The sequence below is a fragment of the Bubalus kerabau genome, chromosome 8 (genome assembly GCF_029407905.1).
Source record: "Bubalus kerabau isolate K-KA32 ecotype Philippines breed swamp buffalo chromosome 8, PCC_UOA_SB_1v2, whole genome shotgun sequence".
NCBI classification, from domain to species: Eukaryota; Metazoa; Chordata; class Mammalia; order Artiodactyla; family Bovidae; genus Bubalus; species Bubalus kerabau.
In genome coordinates this window covers 63,666,134-63,686,138 of record NC_073631.1, presented here as the reverse complement: position 1 = coordinate 63,686,138, position 20,005 = coordinate 63,666,134, and the positions used below count along the sequence as shown (strand labels likewise).

The following is a 20,005-nucleotide window of genomic DNA, read 5'->3' as shown; positions in this document are numbered from 1 at the left end:
TCCTGTGTTTGGGAGACAAGTGACCTTTACTAAAGGGAATTCTTATGGCACTTCCACTAAGATTTTGAGTCTTTCCTAGGTTAACCTAAAATGTGCAATGTCTTCAGTGTGCTCAGGCGAAGGTCCGCTTCAAACCTTCCCACGTTACAAAAACATAAGCGATCCTAGCGATGTGTTTAAAGGGAAATATTCTTGAGTTCAGTGAAGGAAGACAACAACCACAGATACAGACTGAAGGTCATTTTGCCTTTCAAATCTTCCTCACTACACTGAACATTTTTCAGAATACAGACTCCTGTTTTGAGTCAGAATTCTGCCTCCCCAGAGACTCTTGTTTCACAGCAAAAGATAACTCCAGAGCCCTGAAGACATCTTCAAGATGGTTTAGCTTAACTGATGCTTTGGAGTCCACAGACCTTAGTTACACACCTGGCCTTGACACATCAGCTATGGAGTCTTGGCCAAATTATAAAAATCCTTATGGACTCCTATGGTTCCTTTGTTAGATAACACTAAAAGTTATATGAGTAAAACATATATAGAGTACCTGTCACTCATCTTTCACAGAGCCAGCTCTCAAATATCAGTACCTTGGTATCTTTTAGTTAACAATAACCCCTCTCATCCACACTACTGGATGATTATCTGTTATTCTGATCTATTGGAAAGTGCCTTTTTTCCTGAAAATAATCTGGCTTTTATTCTTTTGACAATGTACATTTTATATATATTTGCCTTTTTTGTAAAAATGAGTTATGATAAGGTTTGCTGCTGCTGCTGCTAAGTCGCTTCAGTCGTGTCCGACTCTGTGTGACCCCATAGACGGCAGCCCACCAGGCTCCACCGTCCCTGGGATTCTCCAGGCAAGAACACTGGAGTGGGTTGCCATTTCCTTCTCCAATGCAGGAAAGTGAAAAGTGAAAGGGAAGTCTCTCAGTTCTGTCCGACTTTTCGCGACCCCATGGACTGCAGCCCACCAGGCTCCTCCGTCCATAGGATTTTCCAGGCAAGAGTGCTGGAGTGGGGTGCCATTGATAACAAGGTTTAATGGAATATTAAAAGAAAAGTCCAAGAGGAAGAAACAACCGGTGCCCCCAAATGGGCTGAATGTACCACTTGACTGCAGGTCTCTGGAGTGAAATGAAAGGGCAGGGCAGGTACAGCAACTGCGGCTGAAGTGCAGGTGCACGCCAACTCCTCTGGGTGAACGTTTTGTTCATCCCTGCGTTTCAAGTTAGATTTGTCAAGTTAATGCTTAGAGAAGGGATGCTGGTCAACAAAATGGGCACTGTCTTCAAAGAGAAGTAGAAATTTCATGCTATGATTTCTTGAAAATGACACTCCAATGTGTAGCCCTGGGCTCTAATCAAGACTATTCAATGCAAGTGATTCTGAAAAACCCTAATCTCTGAAAAGGAAGGAAAATAGGAGGCAGTTCTGAGCCTGTAGAGTCTCACGAAGCAAATGGCTCAAATGTAGGCAGCTTCTGAGATTTCATCTTAACTCTCTTGAGAAGCCCAGGGAACACAGATAGAAGGCAAATTTATCATAAAGGACTGTGGACAAAAGCCTTTCACACTCCACAGTGAGTGCAGGACAGAGTGAAGCAGATATGTGACAGTCACTACGCAGTCCATGGCCTATGTTTAAAAACCTATATTCTAGGGACTTCCCTGGTGGTCCAGTGGTTAAGACTTCCAATGCAAGTTCAATCCCTGGTTGAGGAGCTAAGATCCCACATGCCTCGTGGCCAAAAAAACAAAACATAAAACAGAAACAGTATTGTAACTAATTCAATAAAGACTTTAAAAATAGTCCACATCCAAAAAAAAATCTTTAAAAATCAAAAAATAAGAATGTATATTCTGAGTAACTATAAATTAAAATACTAAATATCATTAATGAATGTTTGACAATGTGCTGAGTACTGGACTAAGCGCTATGCATGCCTGATTTTATTTAACTCTCGAAACAATTTGATGTAGAAACTGATGTCTTCACTTGACAGATGAGGAAAGAGAAGCACAGAGAGATTTATTAGGTTGCCCAAGGCTAACCAGCTAGCAGGCAGGGAGGCAGGACATGGACGCAGCATGGTGTATCTCCCATGATTTACTGCTTCTCAGTTCTTCTGTGGTCAAAATTCCCAGAAATCCACATTTGTATATATCTCTATTGGACTAACCAAGCAGCAGAGTTGCAAATGAGGCAGACAGAATGATGGGCAAGTAGAAACTCAGGGACCTTCTAGCCAAACATGGCATGATAAAGGGCTCTACATCTGCTCCTCCCCTTTCCAGTTGGGTGGACAGGAGCCTCTTTCCTACTTTCCCCTAGAGAGTTAATATGTAAATCCACTCATCTGTGTCTAACTCCCTGTCAGACAAGTTTAGAGGGAGTGTGGTCATGCATGGGCCCTTTGTACTTGCTGTTTAACCAGAGATAAATTTCATGGGTGTCCCTGTCTCATATCTTACCTTTCTCAAAGGGACTTTGAGAAATAATTTTACTTCTCAAATAATTTTACACCTGCTGCTGCTGCTGCTAAGTTGCCTCAGTTGTGTTCGACTCTGTGCGACCCCATAAACAGCAGCCCACCAGGCTCTGCCGTCCCTGGGATTTTCCAGGCAAGGACACTGGAGTGGGTTGCCATTTCCTTCTCCAATGCATGAAAGTGAGAAGTGAAAGTGAAGCTGCTCAGTCATGTCTGACTCGTAGCAACCCCATGGACTGCAGCCTACCAGGCTCCTCCGTCCATGGGATTTTCCAGGCGAGAGTACTGGAGTGGGCTGCCATTGCCTTCTCCATGTCCTCATTAATGTGTGTAAATCTGAATGGAATGTTTGGATGGGGTGATAGGAAACCAATTTCAGCACAGTCTGCTTTGAATCTCTATTTTTAAGCACACAAAGCTAGTCACCAGATTTTAAATCAATTTACCAAACCCCAAAAAGCCTTCCTTTCTGCACTCGGAAGGATGATTTTGTACTAAACACAGATGGTCATGCTCCCTAGGGAGTTTAACTAATAAATTTATAGTCTAGATGCTAATCATTTTTTGTTCATTAGGTAATTCATTTTTAGAAAACTGAAAAAGTTGAACATTTGGAAATAACGCTTTTTTAGCCAAAAAAGCTGTAATTATGACATCTAGAAACAGAATTATTCTAATAGAATCTACTCATTTCAGCCTAGAAAAGGAAGTCTTGTGGTGGAGTAGACTGGAAGGTTACATTAGCTTCTTTGAATTATTATTATATTCAGAAGAATTGTATCAATAGCTGGCCATGAATGGGGGCATTTGGTGGCATGGGTATATTTGCTACCTTTCCCCTCCCCCACTTCTGTGCTCTCTCCCCAGTGTCAAGTAAATAAAAACTTTATAAATTACCTAATGTGGGCAATACACCCTGACTATTGATTTTGCCAAAGGCAACGAGGCGATCAGGGCATATAACAGACAATCCGGCTAACTGAAATAACAGATCATCTGATCTTGTACTCCCACTTAACGGATGAGAAATTGTGGACCTGAGAGGTCACGTGTCCTGCCAAAAGACACTCAAGTGGTTCCTCACAGAGTTGAAGTCTAGAAGCCTAGAACCAAGGCTACTCACCCCCAGCTCCTTGTTCTTTCCTACAGGGTCTTCCAGAATAAAAGAGTAACTACCTTCTACTCCCCCCCACCCCACCCTGCCTTTTTTTAGCTGCTTTCTAAGAGATGCATTCATGACCACTTTTCTTCCTCACAGTAAATTCAGGAGACAGGCATTGTTATCCCCATTTCATGGGGGAACTGCCCAAGGTCATGGAGCTGGACAGAGGAAGAGGCCGGATGGCACTCACTTCATCTGGCTCCAGGGCTCCTGTTCTCCTCACTGTACCACACTCTTTTCCTGGAGAACCATCCACTCTGATGAAGGTGCCCAAATGCAGGAGATGCAGCAAAGAAGGAGCAGTGAGCCAGTCCTTCCATGGCTGAATGGAAGAGGTAAGTGCCTTCCTCCTACTGTGAGCCTTTCTCAGTCCCAGCTGTAACTCAGCTCTTTCTTATTCTGCCCATTGTCCTCTCCTGAGGCCCAGCCTGAAGCTCACTGTCATCAGTGAGGGTTTCTTATCCCCTGGGAATGACCTGCATATTCTTTTGTCAAGGAAGTTCTGCCTTTGGACGTTTCTTAATATGATTTTTAATGGTTGCATTTGAAATACTTTGAATTTACTCAATATTCAGCACAAAGCCATTAAAAGTAAATGGCTGGGAGGATGGGCTCAGTATAAACATGAAGTGATGTATGTCATTAGTGGATGGACGCTGTGTCTAAGCAGGGCATCCATCAGATTTCAAAAATATCTGCCAGGGTTTCTCCAGGGTCATAACTGATGTTTGTTCTTGGTACAGTTGCTAATGCTTATTCTTTTTCCTGACTGTTCCCCAATCTCTTCACCTCTCCCTGAATTTTATATTTCAATTTTACTTTCTATTTGTTTCTAGGACAGTATGAATACAAATACCTTGACTTTGCAATTAGCCATATGTCAAGAAAGCAATCAAAGGAGTTTACCTTCCTGGCTAAGAAACAGCTGGACATGCTTCCCATCTACTGGAACTAGTTTAATGGAACCCATTTTGACTTATTATTTTGGGATTAAAATTTATAAAGACAATTCAGAAATTTCTCTTGCAAGATTATGAAAACTGATTCTATCCCGCCGTGGTTCACTGTTACTTATACTATGAATAAAATATTCTGACCTGGAAGAGAATCAGTATGGGGATTTGAAAACAAGGGCCATCCATGCTGAAAATCCCAAGATCAAATCACCGACAGTGGATGCTAGCACTCCTGATAGCATAGTGAATCATTAAAAATTAGGGCCATAGAGATGCTGGAGTTTAAATCCCTACTCTCTGTGACTGGGTAAGTTACTCTGTACCCCACTGCTTTAGTTTCCCTCACTGCCTTAGTTTATCTATCTGTAAACTAGCTACTTCATAAGTTTACTGGGAAGATGACATGCATTAACATGCGTCAAGTGAGAGCCTGGCTCATGGTAAACACTCAGTAATGTTAGCTGTTGTGGGACCACCTCTGGCAGACATGAGGCATGAAATGGTTCAGGTGACTCTTCAGTTCCACGGGTCTTCTGCTGATTTTAGATTTTGATTCTTCCTGGATCTACATGGGAAATTAAAACTTACCTGGAATAAGTTACAGCTATTTTTATTCTGAGTACAATGCTGCTTAGCCGACCCTTAAACCAACACCTATACCCATGTGATTCCTTAGGGAGCAGGCCACTGTTCTTCCTTGCTAGGTCTGGAAACAATACCTTGCCTCCGCCGGCAGTTGAGTTTCCTAAAGCAGGTCCCTTCTACGAGGCGGTTCAGGCGTTGTTGTTTGATCAGCTCCAAGATTTCTGGCTGAATCTTCTCCTTTAGTTCCCTGTGAAAGGATAAACACATATTCCACAACGCACTTTGAGAATAGCACTTGTCTGAAAGGGCACCATGGCAGAGATGGCAGGTAAGTAAAAGCTTCATCTCCTGAACATCCCCAGACCTCCTAGGTTGGTGCTTTAGAAAATCATTTATTAAGCATCAGTAAACAGGGTTCGGAGAAGGCAATGGCACCCCACTCCAGTACTCTTGCCTGGAAAATACCATGGATGGAGGAGCCTGGTAGGCTCCAGTCCATGGGGTCGCTGAGGGTCGGACACGACTGAGCGACTTCACTTTCACTTTTCACTGTCATGCATTGGAGAAGGAAATGGCAACCCACTCCAGTATCCTTGCCTGGAGAATCCCAGGGACAGAGGAGCCTAGTGGGCTGCCATCTATGGGGTTACACAGAGTCGGACATGACTGAGGCGACTTAGCAGCAAACAGGGTTATCTGTTGTAGTAACTGTATAGATTCTCTGACATTTACAGAATACCCACAAGAGCCCCAACCACTTCAGTGACATTTTTCTAGACCAATGTCTCCAGAGACATTTTGTCTCTTGTTTTATAAAGTCACAGATACAAATTTATGCAAAAGTTCACTTAGTTCTTCTGAGACAATGAACCTCTGGTCATATTCTACTCCTTATAGCAGATAGATAAACTCCTAGACTACATGTGTGATCTGACCAAACAGGAGTGATGGACAACCATGCGGTGACTATTGTACAGCAAACACACCGTTGGGTGAAGCAAAGGACCACTTACAAAGGGGAATAACATACCGTCTGAGATTTTAGCTCATAGAGATTGGGATAATGAGGGCATAAATTAAGGATTATTTGCATCTTGTCTCGGGCTAATACAATGTAATTTAGGTTTGGATGTACCATGCTGTAAAGATGAGTACAGTGGGTTGTGAACCCTTTTTTTTTTCAAGAGCAGAGATTTTTTTATCTTGTGAAATTTTAGGTAGCACCCTCATATTTGAATATATTAAAGCTAGAGTTTTTCTAGTTGAGGATGTATAGAGAGACCTAGAGTCTAGCCCTCAGAGCAGTGTTGAAAGCAGTGACCCAAACTCAAAAGACTAGGATTTCCATCTAGGCTCTGCTCATGATTGGCATTTCACGTAACTCCTCTAAGTCTCTCCTCATCTGTAAAACGGGAACAAGAATGTTTCCTTACAAAGGGGACAGTGTGAGTATAAGTGAGCTGTAAGCACTGGGCAGGAATGCCAAGCGTTTCTGGATTTGCTTAGATAATATTCTCACCTTTCCTCAGGACAAACATTTCTTGTGCCCGTAACATACTGTAGTCTAGGCTCACATTTTTCGTAAGCTTCAGCCTTAACTCTGGGCTCCCTCTGGACCGTAAGCAATCTATCTTCACGTGGTATTCTGTTCCCAGGTATGAAAGGCCCTACATATTCAGTCAGTGTGTGCTATGAGCCAGGCAGTGTACTAGGCAAATGTAGCTCATTTAACACCCACCCTTCTCTCCTCCCCACCAAAGAACCCCCGACTTGTGGGAACAGGTATTAATATCATCAGTCCCATCTCACAGATGGAGAAATAGCTTACAGAAGCCCTGAATAGGAGTACAAGTGTTTCTTGTGCAAACTGCTTCTATTCACTCCTGAGAAAAAAAATAAAGAATAAAAAGCGATATGAAAGGATCTGGCCACCTAACCAGGTATGCTAGTAAGCTGTTGATACATATTTGTACTTAAATGGCCTCAAATACCAGGGCATTTGATACTGTTCCATCTGACCAGTTTTAAAGCTGAATGTGGATATTCACCCCAGTGGTACAGCTTGGTGCATCTGCTCTCTGTGCCTTTACTTTTCTGGTGTGGGTCTCACAGGGTCTCATCTCAGGCACTCAGATCACTAACATTACCTATTATCAGCATTCAGTTTTTGTAGAATGGACTCAGAATTGCAGTTTTGATGAACCCTGCTCTGAATGGACAAGAAGGTGGGAGATAGCCAGGTAGTCACACATGACAATAAGTCACTGCTCCTGGCTTCAAGTTGGGGTAATGAGGTGGAGAAATCATGGGAGAGAGAAACTGGGAGTTTCATCAATTCTTAGGTTAGAGATGCAACTTTAAAGAATAGTTTTCCTAGGCTAGAGTTAACTATTAAAATGGAGATGAAGATGCAGAGATGAGGACCAAAAGGAGGAATAACGGAAAGAACTTGATGATTTATGATTTTTAGTGTAAGAGGCAGATGTTGTCATCATAGCACCTTCCGTTATGAACCATCTCTGGGGATGGACTGTCAGAATAAGTGGATCTGCTGCTACAAAGGTTACCTTTTCTTGTTATGAACCCCAAGGACCCCAAAACATGTTTAGGCAATGAGGGAAATGGAATAGCTTTTTTCTTTTTTGTAAGTGATCCTCTTCTTTCCCGCAAATGGGCTCAGTAGCTGCAGACTTCACTCATATTAGGAAAACATATGTAATCCCTACATGGTGTTTCTGTGAATGAGATATGACCTCTGGGGGAATCCTGGTAATAAACATGGGCTGAAATTGGGCTTTGACATTCTCAGCTTGGGGTCAGTGAGGTCAAGGTCATGGGTTCACTAGCTCTGCTTTGATAAATATTCCTCTATTTCTAGCTAAAAGCTTTGTAAATAAATAAAAGGAGGAAGATTAATGGAGGTAGAATAAATGAGTGTGTGAAGAGCACTTCAAAGTCTAGCACTGTTTCCGGAAGAGAATTCCAAGTCTAAGCCCAATGAGGCCAGTGACATATGCCGAGGACAGACAGCACCACTAGACTGGTGAGCCTCCTTCCTGGACCTGTGTTCATCTAGAACAGAGGCTGCATTGAACACTGGCATTGGCTATGAAAGCCATGAGCAAAGCTTGTGACCAGTCTTTAACAGGCATGTAGATTTGCAGGACAGGCAGTCCTGGCTCTATCTGCTTTTCCTTTTTCCTTCATCACCTACCTGTACTGTATACTCCGAGATAAGATGAGGTGTAAACGAATATATTCACAGTGTCAGTTTTACCATTTCTATATTGATAGTGAGACAACTTGTTAAATTCTGGTTATCGACTCATAATAAGAGTGACTAATTCTCAGAGTGTTTGTTAAGTGCAGGGCGTATACTAAGGGCTTTTCATGTATTACTTCACTGAGTCCTCTGAAAAACTCAACAGTATAGACATTTTATTAACTTTATTTTTAGAAATGAGAAAAACAGGTTCAGAATGGGTGATAGAACTTGACTGAGGAGCCACATTTGCAAGCGATGGCCTGGGAATCTGATCCCGGGTCTGTTAGCTCCTGGGTCTGCGTTTTTCACATTTTGCTACTCTGCTTCCATGGTGTTTGTCCCTGCAGCTCCCCTCCCCCTCCAACATCATGGCAAATGATCTATTTGGGGACTTTTTAAGCTTTTTATATCCATTAACTCAGGTCAGTTGTGCAGATGAACTTATCCGCCCTGTAAGACATTACTTTGCCAACAAAGGTCTGTCTAGTCAAGGCTATGGTTTTTCCAGTGGTCATGTATGGATGTGAGAGTTGGACTGTGAAGAAAGCTGAGCACCGAAGAACTTATGCTTTTTAACTGTGGTGTTGGAGAAGACTCTTGAGAGTCCCTTGGACTGTAAGGAGATCCAACCAGTCCATTCTGAAGGAGTTCAGCCCTGGGATTTCTTTGGAAGGAATGATGCTAAAGCTGAAACTCCAGTACTTTGGCCACCTCATGCAAAGAGTTGACTCATTGGAAAAGACTCTGATGCTGGGAGCGATTGGGGGCAGGAGGAGAAGGGGATGACAGAGGATGAGATGGCTGGATGGCATCACTGACTTGATGGGCATGAGTCTGAGTGAACTCCGGGAGTTGGTGATGGACAGGGAGGCCTGGCATGCTGCGATTCATGGGGTTGCAAAGAGTCGGACACGACTGACCAACTGAACTGAACTGAACTGAACTGAAAGTCACACGAAGTAGAAAGTAACAAATACCTCCTTCTGAAGTAATTAGTCAAGAGCTAAGAAAGAAAACAGAGCTTCTTCAGCCCACTGAATACACAGTCTTCCAAAATATTTGTTCACCCAGAGCTTGCATTTTTCTGCTCAGGAAATATAAACATTTTATAAAAATGAGATGCACGCCTCGAGGGATCGTCGTGGCTCTGAGATTTGCCTCCACGCTGTGTGCAACAGCCAGGCGAGGGAGAGGGGATGGTTATCGGTGTTCTGCACCAGAGATCAACCATCCAGCTCAGCCACTGCCCAGTCTGCAAAATGAAAAGCTTGAACTGGATGATCTTAAAGTTGCTTTTCAGTTCTAAAATATGAATTCCTAAGCCCCAAGCTTAGGTTAGATGTGTCTCTTATGTGCTCTTGTGACAACCCACCTGCCTGCGCTTCCTCTCACCTGGCACTAAGCACAGTCCCTGATAATCCCTGCTAAGCTCAGCTTTAAAGCCTGGCACAGGGACAGCCAAGTGTCTCTGGTTCTCTGCCTGTCCCAGCACCTCGGGACCTTGCAGGAAGGAGTTACTCAATGCATACTTGTTAAGTGAATGAATGAATGAATACAATCATACATGGTTCTCTGCATTTTCTTTGTTGTGGGTTTATCCCATGAGCCACTGTGGCAGTATTTAGACTTCATCCAACTACAACAATGAGTTCCTGTCTAGCAGATCATTCTAACAGACAGAGCATCACTGGAGAAGCAGCTGGAGGCTGGTAGCCTCCTGCCTACTTCAGGGGCCAGGATAGGGACCAGGCTGGTTCATGGCCTCCCCCATGAAATAGCTCTGACAAGTTTTTATGACTTTACCAGAGCTCTGGTGGACCATGGTGCTTTTTAGTCCCATGCCCAAGTGATGATGCCAATGTATATACATACAGGAGATTTCTTTTGTATTTTCATAGTTTCTGTCTATACAATAAGCATAAAGGTATATAATAATAAACATAAAGATAAAAGTTTCTTATAATAACGGGAAAGCAAGGGAAATGAAACTTCAGAAGTAAAGATATGAAGTCAAAGCAGGAGCAAAATGTACTTGACAAGCACTTAATAGTCTTATTTGAAACAAAGTCATGGTCAAACATTAATTTAGAATCACTTGGCCTTTTGGACTTAACTGAAGTGGTCCCTTAAGATTCTCTTTAGGCTTTAAGAATTGTTGTCAAAAGCATAATAAAATCTTCTTGTGTTCACACATCTGCTGAAACAAACATGAAATCCAACATTTCAGTACTGTAGGTCCCGGGATGGGGCAAAGGGCCTCTGTCCCTCCTTGCAAGAGAGAAACTGCATAGGTATCACCTCTCACCAATCAGAATGGCCATCAATGAAAATCTACAAACAATCCATGCTGGAGAGGGTGTAGGGAAAAAGGAACCCTCCTACGCTGTTGGTAGGACTATAAATTGATACAGTCACTATGGAGAACAGTATGCTGCTGCTGCATTGCTTCAGTCGTGTCCGACTCTGTGCGACCCCATAGACGGCAGCTCACCAGGCTCTGCCGTCCCTGGGATTCTCCAGGTAAGAACACTGGAGTGGGTTGCCATTTCCTTCTCCAGTGCATGAAAGTGAAAAGTGAAAGTGAAGTCGCTCAGTTGTGTCGGACCCTCAGCGACCCCATGGACTGGAGCCTACCAGGCTCCTCTGTCCATGGGATTTTCCATGCAAGAGTACTGGAGTGGGATGCCATTGCCTTCTCCAGGAGAATAGTACGGAGGTTCCTTAAAAACTAAAAATAGAACCACCATAGAATCCTGCAGCCCCACTCCTAAGTATATGTGCGGAGAAAACTATAATTCAAAAAAACATATGCACCTCTATGTTCATAGCAGCAGTATTTACAATATCCAAGACATGGAAACAATGTAAATGTCCATTGACAGAGAAATGAATAAAGAAGATGTGGTACACAGATACAATGGAATACTACTAAGTCATAAAAAAGAATAAAATAATGCCACTTGCAGCAACATGGATGGGCTTAGAGATTCTCATGCTAAGTGAAGTAAGTCAAACAGAGGAAGACAAATATCATTTAATATCACTTATATGTGGAATCTAAAAAAAAATGAATGCTATAAATGAACTTATACCCCAAAAAGAAATAGACCCAGAGACATAGACATGGTCACTTGTGGTTACCAAAGCAGATGAAGGGGATAAATTAGTAATTTGGGATTAACATATACACACTGCTATGCATAAAACAGATAATTGGCACAGACCCACTGTATAGCATAGGGAAATATATTCAATATTTTGTAATAACCTATAAGGGAAAAGAATGTGAAAAAGTATCTAACTATCTATTACTTTGCTGTATACCTGAAACTAACATGACATTGCAAGTCAACTATGTTTCAATAACAGATTCTTTTAATTAAAAAAAAGAAATAAACTGCATCTCTGAGGAGTCAGCTGTTTATTCAAAGCTCTTTCTACTTGGCATTCAGGGGCTGTTCTCTTCTTCTATTAATAGCTGATGACCAAAGCAAAACCCCAGCTCTGCCTCTTACAAGTGCTGCCTGCTGCTTGCTGTGGATATGGGTTAGGTTTTACATAGATGTGAGCTGACAAAGAGGCTTCCCGTAGCTCAGGTTTAAAGAACCCGCCTGCCAATGCAGGAGATGTAGGAGATGCGGGTTTGATCCCTGGGTCAGGAAGATCCCCTGGAGGAGGAAATGGAAACCTACTGCAAATGACAACCTGCTCCAGTATTCTTGCTTGGGGAACTCCATGGACAGAGGAGCCTAGCAGTGTACAGTTCATGGGGTCCAAACTGTCGCATGCAACTGAGCGACTAAGCACGAATGAGCCACCAAAGGCCCTGAGGAAGCATTTCCCCTCTCCTGCTGCCTAACCTCATCCCCACAAAAGCCCACAGTTCTGCTCTGCAGCTTCTAATGATGCTTCTTAAGGCTTGAAAACAAACACAGAAGATACTATAGCTTGGCTATTTTTTTTTTCTGTGCACTTTTAAAACTTTATCTTAGCCTTGCACTTGGCAAAGCAGCTCTGGTAGGGGAAATGAATATTAGCTAAGGGATCTGTGGGCTGGAGTTCAAGTCCTGGATCCTACACTTGCCAACAAGGTCCTTTCCTCTCTAGACTATATTCTGGTCCTCAAGTAGAAATAAGACTTGCCTTCCTCACACAGGTGTGAGGACATGATTATAGCATAAGGAACATGAGGAGGTACTTTGCAAATCACCAAGCACTAAACATATCAGATATATTGGAGCAAGAAACAGAAAGCAGGGATAAAGAAAAGGAATCAGAGAGAGAGAGATGTTGAAGAGGTGCTTCATGACACCAAGGATGTAAGATGATTTCAGAAGAAGCCACATTCAGTCTTTCGAGGGAAGAATGAGAGTAAATGTCAAACACCTTCTTTACTTCCCATCCTGTTTCCTATTTTCTTTCCTATGAAGTATAAGGTAACAAAACCGACCTAGTTCTAAGAAAAGGACACAGAAAGATAAACAGGTCAATACTAAGAAAAGATAAAGGAAACTGTCTAAAACAGCGTTCATGTTCAAGGTTTAGAACATCATAAAGATGGAGATGAAATTACACAACCATTGCAAGTGCCCCTGATGCGAAGTCCTGTGAAAACGAACCCCCTGATTCTTCACCTCAGGCCTCTGGGTTGATAGCTACAAGAGATGTTCTGCTGATAGCCACATGAGATGTTCTGAGGCGAAGCAGAGCCAATGGGGCAGGGAGACAGTGGGTTGCTCCCTGTCAAGCTCACGCTCCCTCCCACTCATGACACTTCAATGGTCCTCTTGTTTTAATTATCGCGAAGTCTCATGCTGGCTGGAGCAGAACATCTTGCCACTCAAGAGTGCCTATATAGAATATAGCTTTATGGACAAAACAAAAAAGATTGTCTCAAGTATTAGAAAAGTTTCCAGTCTTTTCAGCTGCAAATCCTTAGAGGACTCATCAGTAACGGGGTCACTTCTTGGTTTAGATTCTTCTGCCAGCACCTCCTGCCTCCACCTCCCCGTAGCCCACCCCTGCCCAGCCTTTCTCAAGGAGTTGCTGAGACTTCAGGAACTGAGTAGAGATCTTTCATGGGCTTTCCATGCAACACAGCCCAGCTGGGTGATAGGCTTTCACTCTAGAAATGGTGCGTCAGAGCTGTTGAGAAGGCAGGGGTCAGAGGTAACTTACAAAATCGGGCGAGACTGGAAATCTTCCTGGTTCATCCTCTCAGACTGGCGGATTTTCAGGATTTCTGTGTAGCTCAGGTTCTGCAGTTTGCTCTTGAACTGGTCCAGGGAGCTAGGCTTGGTTGTAAGAGCTCTCATAACCTGTTCCTTCACGACCTGCATTACCTGTGAGATTGAAGGAAGACCATAATTTTCCTGGGGATTGACCTTACCCATTCAGAAAAATCTTCCACAGATTATGGTTCCCTAGCCCCCGGTTCCCTTCGTTTGCACTTTTGGCCTTAACTTGGAGTGTGCTTTTCCAAAGGGTCAACTACTATGATATACAGCTTCCATTTCCTCCTGTACTACTGGAATTGCAAGGAAAAGGTGGATTGACTAACTTTGAATTGGGAAGGGAGAGGGAGACTTAGGGTGGGAGGGTATATACCTATTCATTTGCTTGATATATTATATGACTGTAGACAATGCAACTCAAGAGAAAAAGGAGTCTAAGCAACAGCTAGAAGTCTGCATAATCATTATTTTTTTCCAGGAGAAACTCTCTGAGACACAATTAACTGTGGAAGTTTGGTTGGCACTGGTTCAAGTGAATGTGAAATAATACCTACACCCATCCCTCCTGGGTTGCTTTCGCCATGTAGTTAAGGTCTGAGTGTTCATACAGATGATATAGCCAGAAATGTGCATGTGGTATTGCCTCTCTGAGCCAGGCACTAAAAAAAGAGGTCTACTGAATTAGAACTGACACATCCCATTGGAAGCCTCAGGGAAAAAGAAGAATATGGTAATTGGCTGCTTTGGGACAGGTCCAGACCACAAGAAGGCAATTAACCATTGCCTCTATTAATGTGGATTCATCTTCATCCAAGTATCTAGAGCAGGAAAAGACCAGAAAACACACAGAGGCATCCAAGAGACTGTAACCTTGCCGCTTCTTTTTTTCAAATCCTCCATTATAGATGCTAACAACAATTGTTACCCTTGATAACATGCCTACTATGAGCCAGATACTACGAAAGGTACTTCATATGTATTCTTTATTTTAATCTACTCAAATTCAGGACGTAGGTATCATCATTATTCCTATATGCAGAAACTGAAGCTTTGAAAACTTTAACTAGTCCAAAATTCTATAGATGATGGGTAGGTGGTTGAGCTGAGATTTGAACTTAGGGCTGACTCTAAATGCTGTATTTTACTGTCTTCATACCAACATTCTGGGGTCATCTGCAACTTAAAAATAAGAGTAGATCACCAGTGCACCTCAATTATGTGCTAGGTTCGGTGTCAGGCACTTTGCTGTTCATCAACTCATTTAATCCTCTTTTCAACACAGTAGAAAGAAAGTGAAAGTGAAGTCGCTCAGTCGTGTCCGACTCTTCGCAGCCCCATGGAGTGTAGCCTACCAGGCTCCTCTGTCCATGGGATTTTCCAGGCAAGAGTACTGGAGTGGGTTGCTATTTCCTTCTCCAGGGGATCCTCCTGACCCAGGGATCGAACCTGGGTCTCCCACATTGTAGGCAGATGCTTTATCATCTGAGCCACTGGAGTGTATGTTTTTACTACTACTTTAAAGATAAGAAAATGGACTCAATATTGGGAAAAGAATCTGAAAAAGAATAGATATATGAATATGTATAGTTATCACTTTAATCACTTTTATGTACAGCTGAAACTAACACAACACTGTAAATCGACTATAATATAAAGTACAACATTTAAAAAATATATAAGAAAATGGTTACTGAGAAGGATTGAGAACTTCTCTAAGGTCACACATATCTAGTTGAGATCTAAGATACCTGTATAGTGAACAGAACACACACTGAGTGTTGAACAGCCCCGGGGTACCACCTAGCCCATCATTATGACTGTGATCTCAGTATGCTCCTATGGCTTCTAAACAGTTATTCATTCAACAATTCAAGCACAGTAGATAGTAATTGCTCACTGATGGGGAAAAAATAAAAGTATCAGCTGCTCGTCGTGTCTGACTCTTTGCAACCCTATGGAATGTAGCCCGCCAGACTCCTCTATCTATGGGATTCTTCAGGCAAGAATGCTAGAGTTGGGTGTCATGCCCTCCTCCAGGGCTTCTTCCTGACCCAGGGATCAAACCCAGGTCTCCTATGCTGCAGGCAGATTCTTTACCATCTGAGCCACCAGGGAATCCCACTCACTGACTAGTCCCACCAAAATGTCAATATTTCATGAAATGTTATTGAACAGAAGTAACAGTTTTATAGGATGGAAAAGACTGTGGCAACCAGAACTTTCAAACCCGAGTGATGGCCAGGTGATGGGGAAAAATCTCACCACCTCAAGTAATATTAGGCAGATGAAATGTCCTCCACACACTGGACAGCGTGTTGCACCAGCTGAGCTCTGTTTAATGGCACTGCCCCTCTCTGATGGTACAGGGTGCTTTCTCCAAGTGGATGTCTCTAGCACAGCTGTCCTGTTACAAATAAGGACCTGTCCAGTGATCTGCTGGGGTCCAGAGGCATTGAGAGGCAGAACAAGAAAATGAATCCTTCTTGGTAGCAAAACCAAATGTGCCCTCAGAAAAACCAAAGCTTTGGGGGAACCCATAAGCCCACGAGTCCCCTCAGCTGATAGCTCACTCTTTAGTCATCTGCATGCACATTGCTTGCCCTGCCCTTGTGTAACCAGGAATCCCATGTCAACCACATTTTCCTTTAGTCAACTGAACACGGCTGAACCAAGGGTAAGATGAGTCATAGGTGGCCAGGAGACAAACAGGTCTGTCTATTTTCAAGTGCTATCAACCCTTATTTTTCCTTTTTGCTTCTAACCTTTAAGAATCATGCCCACAGTAAGACTACCCACTACTAGGTAATCTATTTGCATTTTCATAGGGACTATGAGGCAAGAAGTATTTTATCACAAGAAATAAATCTAATTGCAGGAATCTTGAGAAACTTCAGAAGAAAATGCGAAGGATGACAGATCTATGTCATTCACTATGGATCTGCTTTATCCAGTAGGCAACAATGTTCTCAGAGGACTGTGTGCCATGCTTGCCTTGTAAAGAAGAGGTTGCTGGTGATAACACTGATGTTAGACTCTTGCGAGTCCCTTGGACTGCAAGGAGATCCAACCAGTCCATTCTGAAGGAGATCAGCCCTGGGATTTCTTTGGAAGGAATGATACTAAGGCTGAAACTCCAGTACTTTGGCCACCTCATGCGAAGAGTTGACTCATTGGAAAAGATTCTGATGCTGGGAGGGATTGGGGGCAGGAGGAAAAGGGGACGACAGAGGATGAGATGGCTGGATGGCATCACCGACTCAATGGACATGAGTGTGGGTGAACTGCAGGAGTTGGTGATGGACAGGGAGGCCTGGCGTGCTGCGATTTATGGAGTTGCAAAGAGTCGGACATGACTGAGCGACTGAACTGAACTGAACTGAAAGGCATGAAGGCAACTGTCCTCCAGGCCACTGACTCATGGGACTTTCTGGGGCGATGGCTGGATTACTCTGCAGTGTAATTCCACTGGTTATTAGGGTTACCATAAGTCAGACTATATTTTAAAAAATATTTTTATTTATGTATTGGGCTGTGCTGGGTCTTAGTTGTGGCATGCAGGATTTTTATCTGTGGCATGTGGAATCTAATTCTTTGATCAGGAATCTCTGACTTAGCCCCTGTGCATTAGGAGTGCAGTTTTAGCCAATGGACCACCAGGGATGTCCCAATCAGACTATTGATAGAAACCTTTTTTTTTTTTTTTTTTTTTGAGATTTGGGAATGGATTTTCTAAAAACCCAACTACATACTGTTAATAAGAAACATGTTTTTTTTTTTTTAAATATGTGCTTTTACTAAAATTTTAATTTTTTTTCTTTTTCTTTTTTTTAAAATTTATTTTAATTAGAGGCTAATTACTTTACAATATTGTATTGGTTTTGCCATACATCAACATGAATCCGCCACGAGTGTACACGTGTTCCCAATCCTGAATCCCCCTCTCACCTCCCTTCCCATACCATCCCTCTGGGTCATCCCAGTGCACCAGCCCCAAGCTTCCTGTATCCTGCATCAAACCTGGACTGGCGATTCGTTTCTTGTATGATATTATATGTGTTTCAATGCCATTCTCCCAAATCATCCCCCTACTCCCTCTCCCAGAGTCCAAAAGACTGTTCTATACATCTGTGTCTCTTTTGCTGTCTTGCATACAGGGTTATCATTATCATCTTTCTAAATTCTATATATATGCATTAGTATATATATGGTGTTTTTATATATATATATATATATATGTATTGGTGTTTTTCTTTCTGGCTTACTTCACTCTGTATAATCAGCTCCAGTTTCAACCACCTCATTAGAACTGATTCAAATGTATTCTTTTCAATGGCTGAGTAATACTCCATTGGGTATATGTACCACAGCTTAAAAATTTGCTCGAGAAGCATTATTTGTGAAATCAACATAACAAACATTGCTGAGTGCTCGTGGAAAACAGATGGAGACAGTGGCTGACTTTATTTTTTTGGGCTCCAAAGTCACTGCAGATGGTGACTGCAGCCGTGAAATTAAAAGATGCTTACTCTTTGGAAGGAAAGTTATGACCAACCTAGACAGCATATTAAAAAGCAGAGACATTACTTTGCCAACAAAGGTCTATCTGGTCAAGGCTATGGTTTTTCCAGTAGTCATGTATGGATGTGACAGTTAGACTACAAAGAAAGCTGAGCGCCGAAGAATTGATGCTTTTGAACTGTGGTTTTGGAGAAGACTTTTGAGAGTCCCTTGGACTGCAAGGAGATCTAACCAGTCCATCCTAAAGGAGATCAGGGTGTTCATTGGAAGGACTAATACTGAAGCTGAAACTCCAATGCTTTGGCCACCTCATGCCAAAAGCTGACTCATTTGAAAAGATGCTGATGCTGGGAAAGATTGAGGGCAGGCAGAGAAGGGGACGACAGAGGATGAGATGGTTGGATGGGATCACCGACTCATAGGCATGAGTTTGAGTAAACTCCGGGAGTTGGTGATGGACAGGGGGGCCTGGCGTGCTGCAGTTCACGGGCTTGCAGAGTTGGACATGACAGAGTGACTGAATTGAACTGAACTGAAGGCATGCTCTTTGCCTTGTGTGAACTGTCTCTAATAAGAGAACCAGGATGAGCAAAGATTATGACAGCTGAAATGTGGATGTGACAGAGCAGATGGATGGATAAACATTGTTGGCAGATGGGAAGGTATTTCAAAGAAGAGGATGTCACATGAATTTAGAATGAAGTATGCATATTCACCGACTCGATGGATGTGAGTCTGAGTGAACTCCGGGAGTTGGTGAGGGACAGGGAGGCCTGGCGTGCTGCGATTCATGGGGTTGCAAAGAGTTGGACACTGAGCGACTGATCTGATCTGATCTGATGCATATTCAGTGATGTTGAAATAGGTAAATAATATGGAAACTACCACATCTTAACTGCTTGAAACCTGGGCTATGTCTGAATTGGAACCAGTTACATAAACATTGTTTCATGCCCCCAGTGTAACGGAAGAGAGGAAAATTTCCAGTTGACCTTCCACCTGATCTGCTTCTTTTTTTACTCAGGCAAAATGCTGAATTTGGGATGCTTCACAAATTTTGAAATTGTGACCATCTCATATCTTGCAGTATAAATGGTGGCTAAATATGGTCAAGGCTGAATTATAACACTTTGTAGTTTCATGTGAGGGGCACTGCAGGAGCTGCCCCTTTCCTCATTTAGAGAAACTCAGAGTTGAGCCAAGGTTGTAATTGTCATCTCCTAATGTTATTTGACCTTCTAGCGGGAGGTAGGACATGTAAGAGAGACAAAGACATAGCAACTAGAACACCAAAAATGAAGAGGTTTTAAAATAGAATTAGGTTAATGCTGGGGGAGTCTTAACAGCTCTCTCCACTTTCCTCATTTTATAGATGAGAAAACAGGCTCAGAGGCCCAGGAGATTCTCTTATTTCATGAGTTTCTTAAGGAGCTGTCAGAGATGACAGTCACTAGACTACGTGTGACTAGACACAATGATAATGCTAGTAAGAGGGCATGTAGCATGAACTGACCAATCAGCATCCTTCCCAGACTTTTCTGACTCGATTTGAGGCAGAATTGAAGTGTGCTCTTTTCGCCTCAAATTGAGAACTGTGAGAATGTCCCTTAATATACGGCAGAGTGGAAGATAATGAGCCTGATGCCAGTAGAATCAGACACAAGAAAGTTAGAAGCACGTGCACGTGTGTGGGCGGGAGTGGAGAGAGAGAGAGAAAGAGAGAGACAAAGAATGTGTTAACAATGGTGATGCCATGTGCATGTACTAAGTCGCTTCAGTTGTGTCCGACCC

At 42.7% G+C, this 20,005-nt stretch overlaps 1 protein-coding gene across 4 annotated transcripts in view; it reads right to left on the bottom strand.

Moving 5' to 3' along the window:
- Positions 1 to 20,005, bottom strand: part of ELMO1 (engulfment and cell motility 1) — a 583,566-nt gene that overhangs the window by 28,422 nt on the left and 535,139 nt on the right. For all 4 annotated transcript variants that reach the window (XM_055590394.1, XM_055590392.1, XM_055590395.1 and 1 more), the window contains 2 exons: positions 13,641 to 13,804; positions 5,332 to 5,444 (listed from right to left, as the gene is read on the bottom strand). In XM_055590394.1, coding sequence (XP_055446369.1) covers positions 5,332 to 5,444; positions 13,641 to 13,804 — 277 coding nt within the window. The remainder of the gene's footprint in view (positions 1 to 5,331; positions 5,445 to 13,640; positions 13,805 to 20,005) is intronic.